General features: G+C 37.7%; 3 protein-coding genes across 5 annotated transcripts; all 3 read left to right on the forward strand.

Annotated features, from left to right (window-relative positions):
* Positions 1-214: 214 nt before the first annotated feature.
* LOC131783283 (uncharacterized) lies at positions 215-5308 on the forward strand. Its single transcript, XM_059100012.2, has 7 exons — positions 215-332; positions 2235-2352; positions 2931-3016; positions 3932-4030; positions 4128-4172; positions 4299-4392; positions 5022-5308. The coding sequence occupies exons 1-7, from the start codon at positions 255-257 to the stop codon at positions 5114-5116; spliced, it is 615 nt and encodes a 204-aa protein (XP_058955995.2). The 5' UTR covers positions 215-254; the 3' UTR covers positions 5117-5308.
* A 1804-nt stretch (positions 5309-7112) lies between these two features.
* Positions 7113-10591, forward strand: LOC131783286 (uncharacterized). The gene is made up of 4 exons (XM_059100014.2): positions 7113-7256; positions 9641-9761; positions 10073-10158; positions 10402-10591. The coding sequence occupies exons 1-4, from the start codon at positions 7179-7181 to the stop codon at positions 10552-10554; spliced, it is 438 nt and encodes a 145-aa protein (XP_058955997.1). The 5' UTR covers positions 7113-7178; the 3' UTR covers positions 10555-10591.
* Positions 10592-17858: 7267 nt separating this feature from the next.
* Positions 17859-23832, forward strand: LOC131783269 (uncharacterized). Of its 3 annotated transcripts, XM_066159859.1 has the most exons (9): positions 18209-18285; positions 18917-18971; positions 19350-19432; positions 20070-20187; positions 20496-20578; positions 21009-21107; positions 21203-21247; positions 21616-21726; positions 22895-23832. In XM_066159859.1, exons 3-9 carry the CDS (start codon positions 19379-19381, stop codon positions 22943-22945), a joined length of 561 nt encoding a protein of 186 aa, XP_066015956.1. In that variant the 5' UTR covers positions 18209-18285; positions 18917-18971; positions 19350-19378; the 3' UTR covers positions 22946-23832. The 3 variants fall into 3 exon arrangements, with proteins under 3 accessions (XP_058955980.2, XP_066015957.1, XP_066015956.1); XM_066159860.1 differs by lacking the exon at positions 18917-18971 and having other exon boundaries at positions 18197-18285; XM_059099997.2 differs by lacking the exons at positions 18917-18971; positions 19350-19432 and having other exon boundaries at positions 17859-18285.
* The last annotated feature ends 1343 nt before the right edge of the window (positions 23833-25175 follow it).

The raw sequence follows: 25175 nt of genomic DNA on the forward strand, positions 1-25175 counted from the left end.
CAATATCAATACAGTGTCAAGCAGACAAGTGATGGGAATATATAAAAATATCAGTTAGGGGATTATAAGTTGATCCAATACCAAATTCTCCAAACGAACATCACAAGAACTGTATGGCAGACAATAAGGAGATTTACTAATGAGATCTTCAAAAGTGAAAGGTTTAGAAAAATTTAAAAGCATCCAGCAGCTAAGCTTGAATCAGTTGAGTTGAGTTTGACGTTCAGAATAGTAACTTCGACTAATCATCTTCAATGGCAGTTTTGGTGAAAACCCTTTGCTGTGGCCTCAGCCTTCGTAAAGGTGTTATGATTCACGCAATCTTTGGCCTGGTAAGTTCCAGCAGTTATTAGCGTATAAGCATCTGAAATATCCTTCTGCTTTTCATGCCTTATTAATGGTAGTACCTAATTTAAATCACGAACTCTAAGTTCCGGAAAAAGTATACTTAGAGCAAAGATTAACCACGCGAAATTTTGTCACGTCGCGTTGATAATTACACTATTTTCTGTGGTCAATAAGGACTATATTGTTACCCGAAAAATGTCGTTAAAAATTTTTTTTTCAACGTCAACGCAAAGACATGTGCGTATTCTGAAGTTTCAGGACGACTTAGCAACTTAGAGCAAACTGCATAACTTTTTTTTCGGTCAAAAATGGGCATTTAAGAAGAAATTGTTTCAAGGTAAAATTAAATGTTGCAGCCGCAACTAATACTTTGAAGTAAAGAAATGATCCTCTCAGGTGACCCGCTGATAAAGAAATCTCAGACTGAGAAAAGAAGCCGGAAAAACTTAAGGCTTCAACAGCATTCGAAGGTGTAGCTCTCAAATACTAGTCATTCGCTGCCATCAACTAAGCTACAAAACTTCATGAATGGAGCGAGGCAAATCCTATCGGGTTCTTCATTCCTTTTAAGGAATCTGATTTTCAAATAGGAAACATATTTTGAGCTTGGGATGATATTGAAGAAAGACTCGGTCAGTGTAGATGAGCTGTAACTAAAGAAACTGAAGTACGGAATACCTCGTGGCTAGTATGACGCGGCCTTTCGTTTCGGCCAATAGCCTTATTGGATAATTTTCGGAATTTTTTTAGCCAACTCGTTGCACTCCGCGCTCACAGTTCGAGAATTCAAGATGTTCTTCCATTACAGTAGGATTTCCAACCGCAGTTTTACCAATTTCAATTTTTTCAAAAATATCTCCCGAAGAGAAGCCGGAAAAAAATGAAATCACACACAATTCGAAAGCAGCACTTTCAGTTGAGCCCCACATCCAACTGTGCAGTGAAATAGCATTTTATAGAGGCATAATCATAGAGAACAACACATGGGCGCGCTTAGAAATGGAATTTCTCTTCTCGTGTTCAACTCCATAACTCAATAGTGAGCGTAGCGAGCGAATGAAATGTCGAGTTGAACACGAGAAGAGAAATTCCATATCTACAAGCATCCATGTATTATTTTGTTGATCATATAAACACAATAGCACTCCACATGGAAAAGTTGAATTAATCAATGAAAAATAGAAGAATCGACAATCCCCGACTAAAAATTGTAAAGTGTGTTGACACTTAGGCTCAAGATGAAAAATGCGTTGAATCATTACAAAAACAACCATGGGCCTAATTTGAATAAACAAAATTCTCAGTTACTGAATTTGTCCTTAGCGATAGAAGAAGTCTTTCAGGTACACAGCTAAAAGCGGCCGGCGGCAAATATTCCATTTATCAATTTTCGTTCTCAGTCACGAGAAATGTCGTTACCAAAGCTACTGAATACGTAACTTTCGGTTTTCTCTACGTATTTTGGTTTTCTTTCCCTTCTATTCAAGTTTGAACGTCACTGTCGGTAAGCGGTGCGAATTTTTCAATGTTTAAGCAGCCGTAATCGGAGAAAATTCCAAAAAAAAACCACGGCAGATATAGAATGATGAAGGCTTTGCTGCTCATTCATCAACCTGACCGAGTGGCGCGAGTGACGTGTCAGCAGCTGATTGGCGATATCAATCACATGATGTTGAGGGTTCGACTTGATCGGCACACAAATATTTGCATTCCAACTGTATTTTTATGTTTGAAACATTGCCTCTTTCTTCCTCATCACAGATAAATGAACTTAGTTTGAAATTCAAACCTCTGCATGTTTTTCTGGTTAATTCAGAAGAGAGCAATCTATATTTGTTGTGCCATATCAAATCTGATCTGTAGTTGCATTTCTTTTTATATTTCAGATTCCATCAGCTTTTTCAATTTATCATCAAATTTATCTCATCAAAGTTTGCAAGCAACTAGAGGAGAACGCCGACGAGCTCAGCCAAAATTTGCATTTTAGCATAAAGCATATCTTAGGTATTACAGTTTTCTTTTGAGGGGCTCAATGGGGCAATGGCTTTTACGACTAACGGTTGAAATTTTGGTCAATTTACGGCTAACGGTAAACCCATTTCCATTGTTTCCACCAAAATATCTTTTTACGATTAAATTTTTTTACGACCAGCTGTTAAAATTTGTCAGTTTTTACGCCTAACGGCTAAATTTTAAGGCTGTGTTACGGCGAACTGTTAACCCCATTGAGACCCTCACTTTTGCCTTGTTCCGTAAGAACAGAACACGTGGTTAGTTAGGACGAAAATATTTTCATTTGTGAGAGTAGACGGGGAATTGTATATATGTATATATATATATATATATATATATATATATATATATATATATATTTTTATTTTAGTGACTCTGATATGTATTTTACGTTAGTTTGTGATCTTGTGTGAAAATGAAAGTTCAACTAATATTTTTAAAAATGTTAAAATCTTTTTCCGCAAAACGAATAGTCCCAGTCAGACAAGGTTCTCTCTCATTTTCTGATTATCTTTTGACTGATTCATTGATTGATTTACTTATTTTTAATGATCATCTTTAAAATAAAGCGATCGTCAGGTTGGCTTATGTTTTCTTCATATTTGAAGTCATCTCACTGTTGGTGACCCTGTTGCTTCTGGGATCCTGTTGCTCAGTAAGTCCAACACTTATTCTAGGCACGTGATTTAGCTTAGCGTGTAACTGAAAAGAATTTGAGCAGATAAAAGATTATGATAAAATTTGTCTCAGGGGTACACAAGAATTCTTCTTTAAGAATTTAACACCAGTCGGTAGATTATGCAACGAAAACGGCTTTTCTAAATCTTAATTTCATTAATTAAGGTTTTGTTTCTCTGAATAGATTTTTCACGTTCGTTTGTTTTTCTTACATTTTCATGCATTAGGTAAACGATGATCACTATTTGGCGCAGAAATATGCACGGATACTTGTCAATAAACATGATCTCTTCCGAGAGGGAAACCGTGAGCCCCGAGGGACAGATAATTCCAAGGACAAATATACGAGCATATTTTGGCGCTGAACGGAGGCTGTTGTGTTCATTATCATTAAAATATTTTTTGCAACTTTCAACGCACGGAAAATGTTAACGAACACCTTGCTGTTTGCTGCGTGGAATGTGTAATTTTCAGTGCTCTTTGGTACGACTTTGTGAACAAACAAAGCTCTCTTCTTGCAGCAATACCTAAACGCTATTTCATCTTGAATTCAATTATGAATAAACGCTTTCATAGTCCTACATGTATGGTCTGAAAAAATGGGGAGTATCACGATCATGCGATGCATTTAGACCAATCGTGCGTCAGAAAAGCTTTGATAGAAGTGTGTTGGAATGATTATCTCACCTTAACTCGACACGTTAAATACAAAAATGGAAAATGTTTTAATCACTACAGAACACTAATCGTCAAACTTGCAGCTTTCGCTTCAAATTCAGTCGCCTATTTTTCTTTCTACTCGCCATGGCGACCCAAACAGTCGCAGCTTAGAGCGTTAGCTTTTTATTTGATTATTTTTTAGTTTACTGATCATCTTTGTTTTTCGTCGCAGGGTGACAAGTGTTTGGCATTTCCTTGGCTTGGGTGGAGCATCTTCAAGCTCTTTTTCACTTTTGGAGTGATGATGTTTTATATTGCTGTCTGGAATAGGGTAAATTGAAAGAACCCTTTTCTTTTTTTTTTATAAAACACTAGTGGAGAGTTTTTCAACGAATTTAAAATGAATTCTGTTTCTTTTTATGTTACAGTTTCCCGTCTTTGTAATTGCTTACATCAGTGGATGTTTGCTGCGGGTATGTTCTGTTTCAGTCTTAGATCAACTTCTATTTAGAGTGGAAAGAATTCGAGATTGCATTGCACTGGGTCTGACCTCATTGCCTCTTTTTTGTTTTTTGTCTTTTTGTTTTTTTTTTCGTAAGATCTACTTCATCATGGTGGTGTATTCGTACATCAACGCCCTTCGTGAAGATCCTTCGGGAACGAGTGCGGGATTTTCTCCCTCTCTACCAGGCGGTAACAAAACCCCAGATGATAATTATATTTCCATTGTTGTAATGCTACATGACTTTCGAAGTCAAATTCACTATGAATATTTTTTTGTGTTACTGAGCAAAAGTAGGCTACGATGGAAGATGGACTAACATGTTACTTAAGAACAAAGGTGGTCGATCTTCGACAAGAACAATTGAGATTTTTTTTTAGCAATTAACAATCCATTTCAATGAATCAAAATCCTTATTCTCTCGTGCATTTATTCTATTTGCGAATGAAATTAAATAAACCAATGACCACATTGTTACCTGCGAGAAAGCAACAAAACCCAGTAGAGTTGGAGCCTTCCAGCAAGGTGAGGACGTAAGAGTTCTATTACAGTACTGCTCGAAAACCTTCCTCGCGCAAGCGCGCCCACATCGTTCGCCGGCTCGAGAGGCGCGGTCCTTGCCATTCGTGTCACACTACCAATTAGTTGACCACAGAGTATAAGTAAATAAATAAATAAATAAATAAATAAATAAATAAATAAATATATATATATATATATATATATATATATACATATATATATATATATATATATATATATATGCATATGTAATGAGTTATTGAAAGAGTTATTTTTCTTCTTTTTTATTATTTCACAGGCTGGAATGGAATCCCTTATGTAGACAGTGCTGTCAGTATTGATCCCCTTATTGATCCTTGCTCAGTACCCCAGAAAGAATATGTGTTCCCTTAGAAAAAAAAAAACCTCTGCCCACCCCATCCCCCTAAGGATAAACATTGACTGATCCCTATCGGTCATAGGGAAAGTTTATATCTGTAGGAGTTAGCATTAAAATGTAAGTTGAAACAAATTTTGTAACCAATATATAACGTCATACGAATTTTAGCTTTATCGGGGGAAAATTCAGCCTTTAAAAAGTAGTAATATGGGAAAGCTATTCAGGATTTTATCGCTGTTAAATGAAGTTAAAGTGTTAAAACATTTAAAGTGATCCGAGAAACTAGTTTTTTCAAAGCTTAAAAAGATAACGCAGATGTATATTGTAAAAGAAAAATAACCGATACGTTTTGCATTATGGTACAAGGGAAAACTTTTGTTCAGAGCCCTAGAATAAACTGCTTTTTGGTAAACTTGTTTAAATTTTGTACGTTCTTGGAATAAAAAGCTTAGAAAAAATACTGCTGTTGATATTACTATTATTTTTTTTTCGGAGGGCACAGTAAGGAATCCTGCAATCTGATTGCTTCTTTACCCGGTCAGTATTTTCCTATCTCTGCCCACGGGCACACTAACGCTTTCGTGAGCCTGAGTACATCCCTACCTTGGGTACCATTTTGCATAAATATACCTCGTTATCCGGCTGGGTAGTATTTTTAAGCAAAACACGTCGGTCACTACCTCAAGCTGATAAATAACTTATTAATCCTCTCCTTTCTCTCTTTTAAATCTAGTAGGTTGACAGAAAAATATTGGTTTCAAAATGAATTTGTAAAGCCAAAATTACCATTAAATTGGTTGACGAGCGGCCTAAAAACTGTTTTTATCATATAACTTGAACTACGGAGTCCTAAAGGATTTCCAGCCCTGAGAAAAGCCGTAACAACATACCTGAAAAGATATCGTATTTTTTCACGTGTGTATGATACCGCCAATCAGCTGCTGACACGTCACCCGCCTTTCGCGCCATTCGGTCAGGAAGATAAACGAACGGCGAATACTTCACTATTCTCAATCCAAGGTCGTTTGTCGGATTTTTTTCGGATTATGGCTGTTAAAAACACTGAAAAATCTGTATCGCTTTCAGACAGTGGCGTTCAAGCTTTTCTAGAAGGGGAAGAAAACCAAAATACGGAAAGAAAGACGAAAGTTACGAATTCAGTGGCTTTGGTAATAAAATTTCTCGGGGCTGAGAACGAAATTCGACAACTGGAAGATTTATAACAGGCCGATTTTAGCCGTGTACCTGAAAGATTTCTTGTGTTACTTCTTCTTTCGCCGGACGCTATTTGTTACAACGCACTTTGATTAGATTAGAATATGACGATTTTTCCCTTTCGTACGTGCGTGAAGTAAAATAATTCAATCATTGAATCAAATCAGCAATAACATTAAGAAAAAAGAAAAAAAAAAAACAAAGTTGGTTTTCATGTTTAAAAAGTTACCTCCATGTCGCGCGAATAAAATCAGACACAAATTCAAATGAATCGTTAACAAATAAATTTGCTGTTGTCATGATTTTCATTTTGTCTTACCAACGGAAGACTTAGTACCAAAAAATTCTCATAGGCTTGCGTGTACAGTAAAACGGAACAATTTCTAAAAGCATCACCTTCCGCTGAAGTAAATCAGTTCCCGATTTAGACTGTCTATTTTTCCTTTATTCAAAAGTACATGTGACGTGTATTGTACTGAAAGCTGCTAATTCAGCGACGCGCTGAATACTTACCTAACAATTAAAATAAATGTATTGGCTTGTGAAATTAAGTCTACGGGAAATCACATGGAAAGCTTCTCCAGAAATCCTGACATAGCAAAAAAACTTGATGGTGATATAATCTTGGCTGCGGACCTTGCTTAATATGGAAAAAAAAACAAAAAAAAAAAACCCTCTGGTTGCACCACCGTTTCATCTGCACGTTTTGACGCCGGAAGGAAGTTACTTTGAAAGAGAAAGTTTTTATATAGATCTTAAAAGTGAAAAGTTCAGAAAGGTTTAAAAACATCCAGCAGCTACGCTTGAACCAGTTCAGTTGAGTTTGACGTTCAGAAGAGTAACTTCAACTAATCATCTTCGATGGCAGTTTTGGTGAAAACTTGTTGCTGTGGCTGCAGCCTCGGTGCAGGTGTTATGATTCTCGGAATCTTAGGCCTGGTAAGTTCCAGCAGCTATTAATCGCTTTTCACACCCTAGTAATGATAGTACCTGGTTTAACGATTTTCGCTATTTCGTACAAATCGCGAACTTTAAGTTCCGGGAAAATTATACTCAGAGCAAAAATTAGCCACGCGGAATTTTGTTACGTCGCGTTGACTGATCAGACGAATATTAAGACATAATTCCCAAAATGCTTTTCTCTGCTCTATAACGGCTATATTTTTACCAGTAAAATGTCGTAAAAAATAATTTGTCAACGTCAACGCAGAGACATGCGCATTCTGAATTTTCAGGACGACTGAACAAGTCAGTGCAAACTTCATAACTTTTCAGTATTCGGTCAAAAACGGGCATTCTAGAATAAATTGTTTCACGGTAAAATTAGATGTTGCAGCTGCAACTGATACTCTGAAGTAAGGAAATGATCCTCTCTGGTGACCTACTGATAAAGAAAAGAAGCCGGACAAACTTCAGACTTCAACAGCATTCGAAGGTGTAGCCCTCAGATACTAGTCATTCGCCGCCATCACCTGAGCTACGAAACTTCATGAATGGAGCGAGACAAATTCCATCGGGTTCTTCGTTCCTTTCAAGGAATCTGATTTTATAATAGAAATAATATTTTGATCTTGGGATGGTATTGAAGTAAAGACTCGATCAATGCAGGTGAGCTGTAACTAATGAAATTGAAGTACGGAAGACCTCGTGGCTGGTGTGACGCGGCCTTTCGTTTCGGCCAATAGACTTTATCGGATAACTTTAGGAATTTTTGAAGCCAACTCGTTCCACTTCGCGCTCACAGTTCGAGAATTCAAGATGTTCCTCTATAACAGAAGGATTTTCAACCGCAGTTTTACTAATTACAATTTTTTCAAAAATCATACGAGAAGAAGCCGGAAAAATGAAACCACACACGATTCGAACGCTTCAACTGTGCAATGAAATAACATGTTCTGGAAGCGTAATCATAGAGAATAACACATAGGTGCGCTTAGATACGGAATTTCTCTTGGAGTGTTCAACTCGATAGCTCACGAGTGAGATATCGAATTGAACACTCGAAGAGAAATTCCATATCTGGAAGCAACTATGTATTATTTTCTTTATCATATAAACACAATAGCCCCTCACTGACAAGACAAGTCGACTTAATTGACGATTCTACAATCCCTGACTAAAAATTGTAAAGTGAGTTTGCGCTTAAGCTGAAGATGAAAAATGCGTTGAATCAGTATAAAAACAACAATGGGCCTAATTTTAATACACAAAATTCTCAGTTACCGACTTTGTCCTCAGCGACAAAAGAAATCTTTCAGGTTCACGGCCAAAAGCGGCCTGTGGTAAATATTCCAGTTGTCGATTTTCATTCTCAGCCGCGAGAAATGCCAGTGTAAAAGTCACTGAATACGTAACTTTCGGTTTTTCTTTTCTTATTTTGGTTTTCTCCCCTTCTAAGAAAGTTTGAACGTCACTGTCGGTAAGCGGTGCGAATTTTTCAGCGTTTTAGCAGCCACAATCCGAGAATATTCTGAAAAACAACCACGGCGGACATTGAATGATGAAAGCTTTGTTGCTCATTCATCAACCTGACCGAGTGGCGCGAATGACGTGTTAGCAGCTGACTGGCGATATCAAACACACATGAAAAAATATCGTATTTGTTCACGTGCGTTGTTACGGATTTTCTCGGGGCTGCAAATGCTTGTACAACACCGTAGTTTATATGATAAAATGATCTATTGCATGTGGGAGGTATGAGTTCCAGTTCCTTTTCAATATGTTTCCCTTCAATCTTTTTAACTAACGCCTACTTACAAGCATCGTTTCTGTATTTGAATATCATTTTAGTGTTCGCTCTGCTCTAACCGAAAGCAGGAGCTATTGGATGTCACTGATCTTTTTTCATTATTTGTCACACACCGCGTGACAATTGTGTGACAAAGAATTACGTCATGAAAAGGGAATTGGCCAAGCTTTGGGAAATAGCACGTCCTATCGTGACTTAGATAGTTATTCAATGGATGATCTGGAGGGGCATATTTCGGGTGAACAGTACCAGTTTATCACTCAGCCGCTTAAGAAAAGTCTATGTGACAGAAGGAAATAATTGAATGTATCGTTTTATCTTGCTGTTTTTTTGTTTCCTTGTGCCTGAGGGAGGGAATGTTAAGAGCTCGAATTGATCGGCGCACAAATATTTTCAGTCCAACTGTGTTTTTATGTTTGAAACATAACCTCTTCCTTACTCGTCACAAATGAGTAAAGTTATTTTGTAATTCAAGCATTCGCACGTTTTTCTGGTGAATTCAAAAGAGAGCAATCTGTATTTACTGTGGTATATCAAATCTGATCTGTAGTTGCATTTCTTTTTTTCATTTCAGTTTGCATCAGCTTATTCAATTTATCAAAACAGTCAGTCAATCAAAGTTAACTTGAAGCATATAGAGGAGAACGCTGACGAAATCAGCCAGGATTTACATTTCAACAAAAAGGATTTCCTGGGTATTAAGGTTTACTTTTGTCTTGTTCCGTAAAATCTGTTATAAAGAACACGTGTTTAGCTAGGATGAAAATATTTCCATTGGTGAGATTCTACGTAAAATTGTGTGGGGCTTCTTTAGTGACTCCAATACTCCGGTTCGTGATCTTGTGTGAAAATGAAAGTTCCACCAATAATTTTTAGAAATGTTCAAACCTTTTTCTGCAAAATAAACCGTCCCAGTCAGACAAGGTTCTCTCTCATTTTTTGATTATCTTCTCACTGATTAATTGATTAATGCACTTTTTTTTTTAACGATAATCTCTAAATATAGTGATCGTGAGATTGGCATATGTTTCCCTGGTATTCGGAGTCATCTCACTGTTGGTGAACCTGTTGCTTCTGGGATCCTGTTGCTCAGTAAGTCCAACACACTAAGAACGTAATTTTAGCACGTAACTTAAAAAGATTTGAGAAGATTAAACATTATGATAAAATTTGTCTCAGAGGTACACAATAATTCTTCTTTTAGAAATTTAAAACTAGCCGGTATATTGGGCAACGAAAATGGCTTTCCTAGTCAGAATTTCATTAATTAAGGTTTTGCTCCACTAAATAGTTTTTGTAAGTTTGTTTGTTTTTTCTTTCATTTTTATGCATTAGATAAACAATAGTCTCTATTTGGCGCAAAAATATGCACGGATACTTGTCAGTAAACATAATCTCTTCCGTGAGGGAAACCGTGAGCCTCGAGGCACAGATAATTCCAAGGATATATGTACGAGCAACGGAGGCAGTTGTGTTTATTATCTTTAAAGTAGTTTTTGCAACTTTCAACGCACGGGAAAATGTTTACGAGCAATTTGCTGTTTGCTGCGTGAGATGTTCACTTTTCAATGCTCTTTGGTGCGACTTTATGAACAAACAAACCTCTCGTCTTGTAACAATACCTAAACACTCTTTCGTCTTGAATTTAATTATGAATAAGCGCCTTCATATTCGTTGATGTATGGTTTGAAAAATGGGGAGTATTACGATAATATGATGTGTTTGAACTAATCGCGCGGCAGAAAAGGTTTGATAGAAGTGTATTCGAATGGTTATCTCACATTAATCCAAACAGTCGCAGCTTAAAGCGCTGACTTTTATTTATTTATTTATTTGTAAGTTTACGTCACTGGTCATCGTTCTTTTTCGTCGCAGGGTGACAAACATTTGGCATTTCCTTGGCTTGGGTGGAGCATATTCGAGCTCTTTTTCAGTTTTGGAGTGATTATATATTACATTACCATCTGCAAAGGGGTAAATTGAAACAACCTTTTCTTTTCTTATAAAGTATTAGTAGAGAGCTTTTCCATGAACTTAACATGATTTCTGTTTCCTTCTATTATACAGTTTCCCGTATTTTTATTTATTGACATCACTAGATGGCTGCTATCGGTATGTTTTGTTTCAGTTTATTTAAAAATTTATATTTGAGAGTCGGAGAAAAACTCGAAATTGCATTGATTTTGCCTTGGCTCTGTGATTGGTTCCTTTTTAATTCTGTGATTACTTGGCCGCTTTTGGTTTTAGCACACTTAGTCGAAAAGCACTCTATTCTACTGTTGAACTGAATTGATGATGGCCTGGGTCTGAACTCATTCCCTCTCAATTTTTTCCAAGATCTACTTCATCATTGTGGTGTATTCGTACATCGAAGCACTTCGTGAAGATCCTTCGGGAACAAGTGCAGGATTTTCTCCCCCTCTGACAGGCGGTAACCAAACCCCGAAGGTAATTTCCGTTGCTGTAATGCTACATGACATTCGCAGTCAAATTCGCTATGAATATTTTTTGTGTTACTGAGCAAAAGTACGCTACGATAGCAGATGGACTAGCATTCCTTTTAAGGGCAAAGGTGGTCGCTCTTCGACTGCCAAAGCTATTAATATTGGTAAAGGGGCGAGAGGAGTCCAATTCAGTCCATAATCCTACGAGTGATTGAGAAAATCGGACGACCGCGAAGCTATCAATCTCGTGATTTGTCAATCACGAGTATGATGACAGACAGAATTCGACATCACAAAGTCCTGTTACCAATAAATCATAACCATTACAATTTCGAGAAAAAAAACCCAATACATCTTGGACAAACATCTCCGCTAGAGACAATGTCTATAATAAAAAATTCCTTCATTTGGGAAATAGCCTAGTTTTTTTCCAGGATGAGTGGTTGTTGCTATTGTTATTATGATCAATTGTGTGATTGGTGGATTTAGCTGAGTAGACTTAGTAGTATAAATGGAAAATTACAGCCGACTGTCCGATTACACTGTTCAATTACAACTGTACAGAATGATTGGCCAAAAATAACTCAGCTAAAACACCAATCTCTTCCCTAAAGGTATTAATTAAGAAATGGCGCTGAAAATTTATATTAGCTTAGGTCTACCGACAGCATTTCCATCTCAGCGTATCCAGACTGATAGTTCGACTTGAGAATTCTTTTATCCGAACGATTGCCTTTCCTGCGAAGTAATTTTTAGCCTTGGAGTGGCTAAGTTCAAACCGCTAATTTCTACTCTGTCTCTCAGTTTACCTTAGGCTGCGCTTTCTGAATGGCCAACTGGTTTGCCTGCGAACGATTAATATTTTTTTTCAATAATTAACGATCCATTTCAAGAGATTCTAAACTATGTTCTCTCGTCCACTTATACTACTTGGGAATAAATAACCACAACCTTTACAATTTCCTCAAATGTGATTGGTGTATTAGCTGACTTATTTTTGACCAATCATTCTGTACAGTTGTAATCGAACAGTGTATGTATAGAAAAATATTATGAGAGGGAAAAAGGGACGCAACTACATTTCCCGACAAGCCTGTTTCGAGTCGCTTCACTCTTCAGGGGTTTTCAAAGTGGAGCGATTCACGAAACAGGCTTGTCGGGAAATGTAGTTGCGTCCCCTTTTTCCCTCTCATAATATTTATTCTGCTCTGCTTAAACGTATTGAGCACTATTCCACGCGAAAATCGACTCGCAGACTTCCTATATATATATATATATATATATATATATATATAAATATATACATATATATCAAATTAATTTTTTCTTTGTATACTAGAATAAGATTAAGCGAGCCTAGTTGCAATGATTTATTGAAGAAGTTTTTTTCTCTTTCATTTTTTTTATTTTATTTTTTATTTCTTATTATTTCACAGGCTGGAATGTAACTCCCTCCATACACAGTATTCCATAAGGGCACTGTGTAAACTCAACAGAACATTGTGACTGTCCCAAGGGATTACTGATCGACGTTTTAATATAAAATTGTTAGAAAGGCTAACTAACTTTAATTTAGTATAACTGTAGAGAATATCTTTCTCTGATTGAGAGCGAGTGGGATTAAGGGAGCAGTCATTATTTTACGTGTGTGTGTGTGTGTGTGTGTGGGGGGGGGGGGGGTGGGTCGGAGGACTCTGTGCTATTCTAATAACACCCCCCTTCCCCTCACCACGCTGTAGTCAATTTTATATATTCCCCCCAACCCCCTCCCCCCCGCAATTGTTGGCGACGAATAATCCCCAATCTGTCCCCTCTGAAAATTATGTGATCCCATTAAAACAACTCTGCGCACTCCCTCCTCATGAGGATATGAGGATAAACAATGACTGATCCCTAACGGTTCTAGGGAAAATTTATATCTGAGGAGTTCAAACTAAAATGTAATTTGAAACGAATTTCTAACCAACACATGTATATATAACGTCATATGAATTTTAAGGTGATCGTGGGATGATTCAGCCTTTGAAGAATAGCAATATGGAACAGTTATTTAGGATTTTCATCGCTGTTATAAGATGAATGAAGTTAAAGGGTTAAAATATTCAAAGTAATTCGAAAAACTAGCTTCTTCGAAGCTTAAAAGGATAACGCAGATGTATGTTGTAAAAGTAAAATGGCGGAGACGTTTTGCGTTATGGTACAAGGGTTACCATTTTTTAAGAGCCCTACAACTAACTGCTTTTTGGTAAACTTGTTACCTTTTACATATTCCTGAAAATAAAAAAAAAAAAAGAAAAAGGCTCGGAAAAAAACTGCTGTTGATATTACCATTTATTTTTTTCTCGGAGGGCCCGGTAGCGATTGCTACAATCTGATTGGTTCTTAGCGCGGTCCGTATTTTCCTATCTCTGCCCACGGGCAACGGTAAGGCTTTCGTGAGTTGCCGAGTACATCCCTAACTTCGCTGCCATTTTTCATAAATATATCACATTTTTCCAGCTGGGAAGTATTTTTAAGCAATGAAGTCGGTCAGAAGCACAAGCTGATAATTAACTAATGAATCCCCTCTTTTCTCATTCTCAAATCACTTTGGTTGACTGAAAAATATTGGTTTCGAAATGAATTTGTATAAACAAAAGTGTCATAAAACTGGTTAACAAGCGGTCTGGAAAGTTAAAACGCGAGGTATTTGGTTACAACTGAATTTATCGATGGAACTTTCATTCATTTAATGTCAGTCTGAAGTCTCTTACACGATTTGTTCGTGGTAAAAGAGGGCGAAGTTTTAAGTTCTTCTACAATGATGCTTTCGGTGAGTCTTTCCAATTCAGTTCAATTTAGACATTTGTACCGTAAATTGCTGAACAGAAACCGAAGGAATTCAATGAGAAAAAGCCGCATTAAATCCTCTTGTGTCTAATTGAAGTACCTCATTTGAATTTGGTTCTTGTGAAAGAAAGACCAGATTTACACACGCCATTGCAATAAACAAACGTGTAAACTTTCACAACTTCAAAATGAAAAATTTGAATTACTGACAATTACTTTCCTTGCCAGCCACTAACTTACTGAGGTTTTAAACAATCTGTCACAATCTGATTCCTGTCAATTAGAGAGCGGAAAAGGAGAAAAAAAAAAAAAAGAAACGGAACCAGTTTCGAAAGGACTGTCACGACCATATTTTTGTCAAAAACAGTCAATGATCTCACGGAAAGTATTACTCACTCTTATCGACGATTAAATAACGAATAATGTACGAAGATTTACCTCGTTTCAGTTAGTAAATGGCAAGGAAAGTAATTGTAAGTAAATTCAAATTTTTCATTTTGAAGTTGTGAGAGTTTGCTCGTTTGTTTAGATTGTTCCAAAGTTTGTTGGAATATATATATATGTATATGTAAATATTTTATGAGGAAAAAAGGACGCAACTACATTTTCCCGACAAGCCTGTTTCGTGATTCGCTTCACTCTTCAGGGGTTTAATCCGTTTTTTTTCCTCTTAAAATATTTATTCCGCTCTGCTTCAACGTATTGAGCACTGTTCCACGCGAAAATCGACTTGCAGACTCCCTATATGTATATATATTTATTACATAGATATCCCTGAAGATTGAAGCGATTCACGAAACAGGCTTGTCGGGAAATGTAGTTGCGTCCTTTTTTCCTCTCATAATATTTATGTGTATATATATATATATATATATATTTAGGACAGGTAGATATCGGAATTCAAAATTTTTTGGGGGAGTGAAACGGAAAAAGATCCGCATGCGCACTACACCCTCCCCTCGGGAATGCTTTTCGGTTGTATTGATGTATGTACAGCCTGTTTTCATACTTGTAAACGTGTCAACTAAACAAATTACGACGTCTAAAAATACACCTCCTCAAAGGAATGAAGTCGTCAGCGGAGATGGAAATTGTTGTTATCCGCGAGCTCTTGCTCTTTTGAATGATGAAATAGGTCATGAAAAATACGAGGATATCCCTAGGTCAAGTGATAGTTTGCTTGAGAAAAATCCAAAGGTTTTTGTGCTGCTGCTTTTCTCATCGAACTCCTTGGGGAAGAAAGGAAATATCACGGAAAACCCGGCAGAAACCGTGGGCAAATATATTGAAATTAGAACATCGGTTCTTTAGCAACCCATTTGTACCTACGCATCCATGCAGAAGAAAGGGTTCAGTTTTGCGCCGATTATTAACGCTGTTTCGTTCCTACTTACCACAAAAAGGAAGCAATCTAGGTGTTAAATCACTTAAATGCATTGCAGCAACATTAAGTGCCCATGCACACTATATTAATCTTCTGTTACCTTGAGGTAACTTTTGTGGCGCTCTTCTGTATTACTAAGCCGAGAAAAAAAATCCAGGAGTTTATTTAACACACTTGAATAAACAGAAAAGTCTTTACGAAGTTATTTCTTGGCAATTTCTAGCTAATATTTCTTAGTTTAGAGACCATTAGGCGACGTCAATTTCACAGTAAACTTTGCGCGCCTAGAAAAGTTAATCGGTATATTTTAGGACAAATTTGATGGTTGTTCAAACAAAAACTTACGCTTCCCTCGTATCGCAATGACCTAAATCCATGTCTGATAAAACAGCGGCGAAAAAAAGGTTTTTTTAGACGACGACATAACCTCTCGCTATCCATTTCTTTCTGACGACTTGCAATGTTTGCCCTGTGCCGGTCCAGTCTGTGCAACTTTTGGAGTCTTGGGGAGTTTCCAAAGGCTTTCAATAGTTATTCAGCAATTAAGGTTACAAGCTTTCATAATTTGTAGCCAGGTGTTACGAGTGTCAGTGTAGAGCAGGGTTGTTCCCAGAAAAAACTCAGGATCGTCGGTAACAGCAATAAACTGATTTACTTCTCGACTTCTTGATTTTACTTCGCGACTTTACAGCACAAAGCTTCACACTTCTCTCTTTTTTTTTTTGATGAAACTAACGCTCATATACATTAAGTCCAAGGGTTTAGAAACTTCTCTAAAGAACTAAATTAAGAATTTAACTAAGATTAACACGTTTTCTAAATCTGAGTAATTACATAAGAAATAGAACGTTCCAGAATGTTCTTATATAAGAAGGTCACGGCTGGATGACTTCGGGTTTTAGAGTGAAGAAATGTAAAATGGTTTCCGTGTTTACATTGCTTGATGTAAACACTTGGGAGGTTGGGAGAACACTCGATAAGCTGGAAACTACTCCGCTTCGTGTCGTGGTTTCCTACGCTTATCTCGTTATCTCGTTTACATAGCCTGATGTAAACATTGGGAGGTTGGGAGAACACGAGATAAGCGTAGGAAACCACGACGCGAGGCGGAGTGGTTTCCAGCTTATCGACCATTTTACAAACCATTTTACATATCTTTTAATAAATTACCAATGAAAGAGGAACGGAAACCGTGTTTACATACGCTCATGTAAAATGGTTTTATGGCCAATCAGAGCGCGCGTACTATTTGAATTAAAAATGGTTTCCGTGTTTACATAGCCTGATGTAAACACCTGGGAGGTTGGGAGAACACGAGATAAGCGTAGGAAACCACGACGCGAAGCGGACAACTTTTTGCGGTGGCTCCAGCCTCCGTGCAGGTGTTATAATTCTCGGAATCTTGGGCCTTATAAGTTCCAGCAGTTATTAATCGTACAACCACCGGAAATATCAACAAACACTTTTAAAAAATCTGTAAAACCTTTTTGATTATCTTTTGACTGATTAATTGATTGATTATGTTTTTTTAATGATCATCTCTAAATAAAGCGATGGTCAATTTGGCTTGCGTTTCTCTTGCATTCGGAGGCATCTCACTGTTGGTGAACCTGTTGCTTCTGTTATCCAGCTCAGTAAGTCCAACACATTAATTCTAAAAACGTAATTTTAGCATGTAACTGAAAAATAATTCAAGAAGATAAGATTTTATGACGAAATTTGTCTGAGAGGTTCGTAATTAATTCTTCTCTTATAAAATTTAAAACTATTCGGTAGCTTATTGAACGAAAACGGCTTTACTAAGTCACAATTTCATGAATTAATTTTGCTTTGATAGTAGTGAGTTCCAACGATTATCTCACATTAATTCAACACTTTAAACACATTAAACTATTTGAATTATTTTATAATGAAGAAATGTAAAATGGTTTCCGTGTTTACTTAGCCTGACGTAAACACCTGGGAGGTTGGGAGAACACGAGATAAGCGTAGGAAACCACGACGCGAAGCGGAGTGGTTTCCAGCTTATCGAGTTGAATTATTTTATAATGTTCTATAAAATGTTCTGGGACTTGACTTAGACAATTTTTCGCAACACCAGGCTTAACTGGTGTGTGAGAATAGGAAAATTTTTTTTGACGGTAGAAAAATTCAGGTTCAACTTTCTCTTGTGTCATTAAAAACAATGGCTTGTATCGCGGAACAAACGGAGAGTGATCGCAATTTTTTTTTTACTTTCTCTTTCGCCAGACGCTATTTGATACAAAGCGCTTTGTCGAGCTTTGATTAGCATATCAATGAAGAAGACATTAACTTTGCATACGCACGTGAAGTAAAATAACTTAATTATTGAATGAAATCAATAGTAACATTAAACAGGGTAAAATCTCAAAAGTAAAAGGTTAAAAAGCATCCAGCAGCTAAGCTTGAATCAGTTCACTTGAGCTTGACGTTCAGTAGAGCAACTTCGACTAATCATCTTCGATGGCAGTTTTGGTGACAACTTGTTGCTGTGGCTGCAGCCTCCGTGCAGGTGTTGTGATTCTCGGAATCTTTGGCCTGGTAAGTTGCAGCAGTTATTAATCGTATAACCACCTAAAATATCCTTCTGCTTTTCATACCTTAGTAATGGTAGTTCCGTACAAATCGCGAACTTTAAGTTCCGAGACAAGTATACCTAGAGCAAAGATTAAACACGCGGAATTTTGTTGCGTCGCGTTAAATCATTACACGAATATTAGTGAATGATTTCTGAAACGTTTTTCTCAAGTCAATAACGACTTTATTGTTACCAGTAAAATGTCGTAAAAAATGATTTGTCAACGTCAACGCAGAGACATATGCGCTTTCTCAAATTTCAGGACGACTGAGCAACCGACATTGCAAACTTCATAACTTTCATTCGGTCAAAAACGGGCATTGTAGAAGAAATTGTTTCACGGTAGAACTAGATGTTACAGCTGCAACTAATACTTTGAAGCAATGAAATGATCCTATCTGGTGACCTTCTGATAAAGAAATCGCAGACTGAGAAAAGAGGCTAGAAAAACTTCAGGCTTCAACAGTATTCGAAGGGGTACCTCTCAGATACTAGTCATTCGATGTTATCAACAGAGCTACGAAGTCTCATGACTGAAGCGAGGCAAATTCTATCGGGTTCTTCGTTACTTAAAAGGAATCTGATTTTTTATAGAAATCTAATTTGATCTTGAGATGATATTGAAGTAAAGACTACTCGATCAGTGAAGGTGAGCTGTTACTAAAGAAATCGAGGTACTGAACACTTCGTGGCAAGTATAATGCGGCGATTCGTTTCAGCCAATAGACTTTGTCGGATACCTTTTTTTAAGTCAATTCGTTACACTCCGCACTCACAGTTCGAGAATTCAGAACGTTCTTCTATCACAGAAGGATCTGCAAACGCAATTTTACTAGTTACAATTTTTTTTTAAAAATATCTCCAGAAGAAAAACCGGAAAAATGAAATCACACACGATTCGAAAGCAGCACTTTCAGTTCACCTCCAACTGTACAGTGAAGTAACATGTTATAGAAATGTAATCATAGAGAATTACACATGGGCGCGCTTAGATATGGAATCTCTTTTTTTCTTTTCAACTCCATAGCTCAATAGTTAGCGCAGCGAACGAGTGAGATGTCGAGTGAAATGTTATCGACTTTGTCCTTAGCGACAGAAGATATCTTTCAGGTACACAGCCAAAAGCAGCCTGTGGCAAATATTCCAGTTGTCGATTTTCGTTCTCAGCTGAATACTGAATTCGTAACTTTCATTTTTTCTCTTCGTATTTTGGTTGTCTTTCTCCTCTAGGAAGGGGGAGGGGGAGGAGGTGAAGGGGGGAGGGGGAGGGTGTGGAGGCCGAAAGGGAGGGGGGAGTAGGCGCAGGGTGCAGGGGGAGGAGACGGAGGAAAGGAGGGGGAGGAGGCAGAGGAGGGGAGGGGGAGGAGGCGGAGGAGGGGAGGGGGAGGAGGCGGAGGAGGGGAGGGGGAGGAGGCGGAGGAGGGGAGGGGGAGGAGGCGGAGGAGGGGAGGGGGAGGAGGCGGAGGAGGGGAGGGGGAGGAGGCGGAGGGGGGAGGCGGAGAAGGGGTAAAGGGGCGGAAAAGGGTGGAAATGTTGAGTGTTCGAATTGATCGGCGCACAAATATTTGCAGTCCAACTGTGTTTTTGTGTTTGAAACAAAGCCTCTTCCTTCCTCATCACAAATGACTTAAGTTAGTTGGCAATTCAAACCCTCGCATGTTTTTCTAATTAATTTAAAAGAGAGCAATCTGTATTTGCTGTGGTATATCGAATCTGATGTGTAGTTGCGTTCCTTTTTGTATTTCAGATTGCATCATCTTATTCAATTTATCAACACAGTCAGTCCATCAAACTTTACAAGCATATAGAGGAGAACGCTTACGAAATTAGCCAAGATTTACCTTTCAGCGAAGAATATTTACTGGGTATTACAGTTTACTTTTGTCTTGTTCCGTAAAATCCATTGGGAAGAACACGTAGTTAGGACGAAAATATTTCATTTGTGAGATCATTTCTTGAATTTTGTGAGTTTTTTAATAACTTAAATATACATTTTACATTGGTTCGTGATCTTGTGTGAAAATGAAATTTCAACAAACACTTTTAAAAAATGTGTAAAATCTTTTTCTACAAAACGTACCGTATCAGTCAAGACTGTCTCTCCTTTTTTGATTATCTTTTGACTGATTAATCGATTGATTATGTTTTTTTTAATGATCATCTCTAAATAAAGCGATTGTCAGATTGGCTTACGTTTCTCTTGCATTCGGAGTCATCTCACTGTTGGTGAACCTGTTGCTTCTGTTATCCAGCTCAGTAAGTCCAACACATTAATTCTAAGAACGTAATTTTAGCATGTAACTGAAAAATAATTCAAGAAGATTAGATATCATGACGAAATTTGTCTGAGAGGTTCGTAATTAATTCTTCTCTTAGAAATTTAAAACTATTCGGTAGCTTATTGAACGAAAAAGGCTTTACTAAGTCACAATTTCATGAATTAATTTTGCTTTGATAATAGTGAGTTCCAACGATTATTTCAAATTAATTCAACACTTTGAACACAAAATGGAAAAACTATTTATACGACTGCAACACACAAATCGCCAAATTGGCAGTTTTCGCCTCAAGTTCAATCGCCAATTTTTGTTTTTGACTTGACCCAAACAGTCGCAGTATGGAGCGCTGACTTATACTTACTTATTTGTAAGTTTACGTCACTGGTCATCGTTCTTTTTCGTCGCAGGGTTACCGGTGTTTGGCATTTCCTTGGCTTGGGTGGAGCATCTTCGAGCTCTTTTTCAGTTTTGGAGTGATTATATTTTACATTGCCATCTGCAATGGGGTAAATTGAAACAGCCTTTTCCTTTTTTTTATGAATTACTAATAGAGAGTTTTTCAACGAACTTGACATGATTTCTGTTTCCTTCTATGTTACAGTTTGCCATCTTCGTGTTTATTTACGTCATTACATGGTTGCTGTCGGTATGTTCTATTTCAGTCTTAGATCAATTTCTTTTTGAGAATGGAAAAAAAAAACCGAAATCGCATTGATTTTGCCTTGGCTCTGTGATTGGTCCAGAAAACTCACGTCACTATGCAATCAGAGGCGAAATTAAAACTGATCATGACTTGGTCGCCCTGGTTTTCCCGCGCTTTAGGCACTCTGGGTGTTTTACCTCAGTCCATAGCTACCTCTTCCAAGTGTTTTTCTTTTTTCTGATTACTTGGTCGGTTTTGGTTTTAACATGCTAGATCAAAACGCGCTCTATTCTCCTGTTCAATTAACTGCATACTCTTAAATTGATAATGGTCTGGGTCTGAACTCATTGCCTCCCTCTTTTTTCTTTAAGATCTACTTCATCATGGTGGTGTATTCGTACATCGAAGCCCTTCGTGAAGATCCTTCGGGAACGAGTGCAGGATTTTCTCCCCCTCTGACAGGCGGTAACCAAACCCAGATGGTAATTACATTTCCATTGCTGTAATGCTACATGACCTTCGAAGTCAAATTGGCTATGAATATTCTTGTGTTACTGAGCAAAAGTACGCTACTATAGCAGATGGAATAGCATTCTATTTAAGGGCAAAGGTGGGCGCTCTTCGACTGCTAAAGCTATTAATATTGGTAACGAGAGCAAGTGAAGTTCATTTCGGTCTGCAATCATACGGATGATTAAGAAAATCGGACGACCGCTAAGCTATCAATCTCGTGATTTGTCAGTCACGAATATAATTATAGACAGAATTGGACATCACAAAGTTCTTTTACCCATAAATCATAACCATTACAATTTCGGGAAAAAACCCAATACATCTAGGACAAACATCTCCGCTAGAGAAGATGTCTTACGCAAAAAAAAATTCCTACATTCGGGAAATTCCCCAGTTTTTTTTTCTCTTTTTTTCAGGATGAGTAGTTGTTGCTATTGTTATTGTGATCAATTCTGTGATTGGTGGATTTAGCTGAGTGGACTTAGTATAACTGGAAAATTACAGCCGACTGTCCGATTACACCGTTCGATTACAACGGTACAGAATGATTAGTGAAAAATAAATCAGCTGATGCAGCAATCACATTTGAGGAAATTGTAACGGTTGTGATTAGGGCTGGAATAAGGTACATTAGTGTGACTCTGGTGTGTCACTTACAATCTGCAATACTTGAACCCCATAGCATCAGTTCTCTTCCCTAAAGGTAATGTATATTTTAATACATGACGCTGAAAATCCATCTTAGCTTAGGTCTCCTAACAGCATTTCCATCTCAGCGTATCTAGACTGATATTTCGACTCGAGAATTCTGTTATCCGAACGATTGCCTTTCCCGAGTTGTAGCCAGTCAGCAAGGCGAGCACGCGAAAGGTCTATTAGGGTATTGTTCGGGAACCTCTCTCACGCGCGCTCACATCGTTCGCTGGCTCGAAAGGTGCAGTCCTCGCCTCTCGTGTCACACTGCCAATGAGAGCATGCTCGCAAGCTAACCACACGGTATATATATATATATATACATATCAAAATTTATTTTTTCCCATTTATACCAGAAGAAGATTAAGCGAGCCAAGTTGTAATGATTTATTGAAAAAAGTTTTTTTTTCTCCATTTTTCTTCTTTGTTTTTATTATTTCACAGGCTGGAATGTCACCCCCTCCATACGCAGTATCCCAGAAATTCACTGTGTAAATTCAGGAGAACATTGTGACTGTCCCAAGAGATGACTGATCATCGTTTTAATTTGGGCATGAAACTGTTAGAGAGGCTGCCTAACTTTAACTGAGTATAACTGTGGAGAATATTTTATTCTGATTGAAAGCGAGTAGGATTGAGGAATCGGTCATTATTTATCGTCTAGGGGTGGGTCAGAGGAGTTTGGTCTGTCACAATAAAATTCTGTACTCTGTACTATTCTGATGACCCCATTCCCCGGTTGCAGTCAATTTTCTATAGTCTCAGCCCCAGAATAAACTGTCTTTTTTTTTCTCTTTCTTTCTTTCTCTTTTTCTATTTTTTTATCATTTCACAGGCCGTAATGGGACCCCCTCCATACGCAGTATCCCAGAAGGGCATTGTGTAAACAAAACAGAACATTGTTACTGTCCTAAGAGATTTCTGATCATCGTTTTAATTTGAAATTGTTAGAGAGGCTAACCAACTTTAACTGAGTATAACTGTAGAGAATATCTTTCTCTGATTGATAGCGAGTAGAATTCAGGGAGCGTTCATTATTTAACGTCTGGGGGTGGGTCGGAGGACTCTGCACTATTCTAATGACAACTTCCCCCCTTCAGTTGGTTACAACTGAATTAATCGATGGAACTTTCATTCATTTAAAATCTGAATTCTCTTAAACAATTTGTTCCTCGTGGAAGGGCGAGCGAAGTTTTAAGTTTTTCTACAAAGATGCTCTCATTGAGTCTTTTCAATTCCGTTCAAGTTAGATATTCGTACCGTAAATTGCTCAACAGAAACTGAAGGAATTCAATGAGAAAAAGCCGCATTTAAGAGCGGTCCAAGGCATTTCGCATCGGAAAAAAGTTTTCCCTCAAACTTTGCCCAATAAACTATCTTTGGTAACAAGTAAATAAAACCACATTAGTTTCTGGAAATACGTTAAAATAAAATTGTTAGAGCTCTCAAAAGTCAAAGCTGCAAAAGGCCCTTTTTTGACCTCTTGCGACATTTTCGATAAACGTGGCTATCCTTTTTCTGTCGTTCAAGCGGGCCACCACCGTGCCCAACAAATCGATCGACAGTCAGCTCTACAAACGGCTGAGAAGGAAAACACTGACCGCATTCCATTTACTCTTACATTTCACCCTCACAACCAAGCAGTTAAATCTATCATTCTTAAAAATTATATATTACTCCAAAACGATTCAGAGACTCGCACTATCTTTTCGCAACCCCCACTTATTTCATTCAAACATGACAAAAACATAGGCAACTTTTTAGTTAGGAGTTCATTTCAAACCAATGACCAATCTGGAACTTTTAAATGCGCTCGCTCACTATGCAAAACTTGTCCTTTCATTCATAACGTAGAGAAAATATCGGGACCCGAGAGATCCATTAAGATCATTGATCACTTTACGTGTATCTCCGCCAATGTTATTTACTGCATAACTTGCACTTATTGCAATGAGTTATACATCGGCGAAACAGGAAGACGACTAGGTGACCGATTCCGAGAACACCTTCGCGACGTGGAAAGAAATGACAAGGACGTATCCAAACCAGTCGCTAGACACTTTAATCTTCCTAATCATTCTAAACAGCATATGGCAGTTTGCAGCCTTTCCTTACATCTAGGCAGTTCGGAAAGCCGTAAAACACTAGAACAAAAATTTATCTTACAAATCGGCAGCCTTAATCCCCACGGAATCAATGAGCGCTTTTCATTCAACTAATTTATTCGTCACCATATTCCCACCAATGGCGTAGCTCCACTTTCTGCATATAAATCCACACACAACCCACAATTCCTCCAATCGCTCTGACGAAGGGCTAACGCTCGAAACGTCAGCTTTTTTACTCTTATTTACTTTGATTTACGTTTTCAACCCAGTTGTTACTCTCCCACCGACGCAGCACCACAGTTTCTTTAGAAACTTACCCCTTTACCCAGAATAAACTGTTTTTTTTTTCTCCTTCTTTCTTTCTCTTTTTCTATTTTTTTATCATTTCACAGGCTGTAATGGGACCCCCTCCATACGCAGTATCCCAGAAGGGCACTGTGTAAACTCAACAGAACATTGTGACTGTCGCAAGAGATTACTGATCATCGTTTTAATTTGAAATTGTTAGAGAGGCTAACCAACTTTAACTGAGTATAACTGTAGAGAATATCTTTCTCTGATTGATAGCGAGTAGAATTCAGGGAGCGTGCATTATTTAACGTCTGGGGTTGGGTCGG

This window comes from Pocillopora verrucosa, chromosome 12 (genome assembly GCF_036669915.1).
Source record: "Pocillopora verrucosa isolate sample1 chromosome 12, ASM3666991v2, whole genome shotgun sequence".
NCBI classification, from domain to species: Eukaryota; Metazoa; Cnidaria; class Anthozoa; order Scleractinia; family Pocilloporidae; genus Pocillopora; species Pocillopora verrucosa.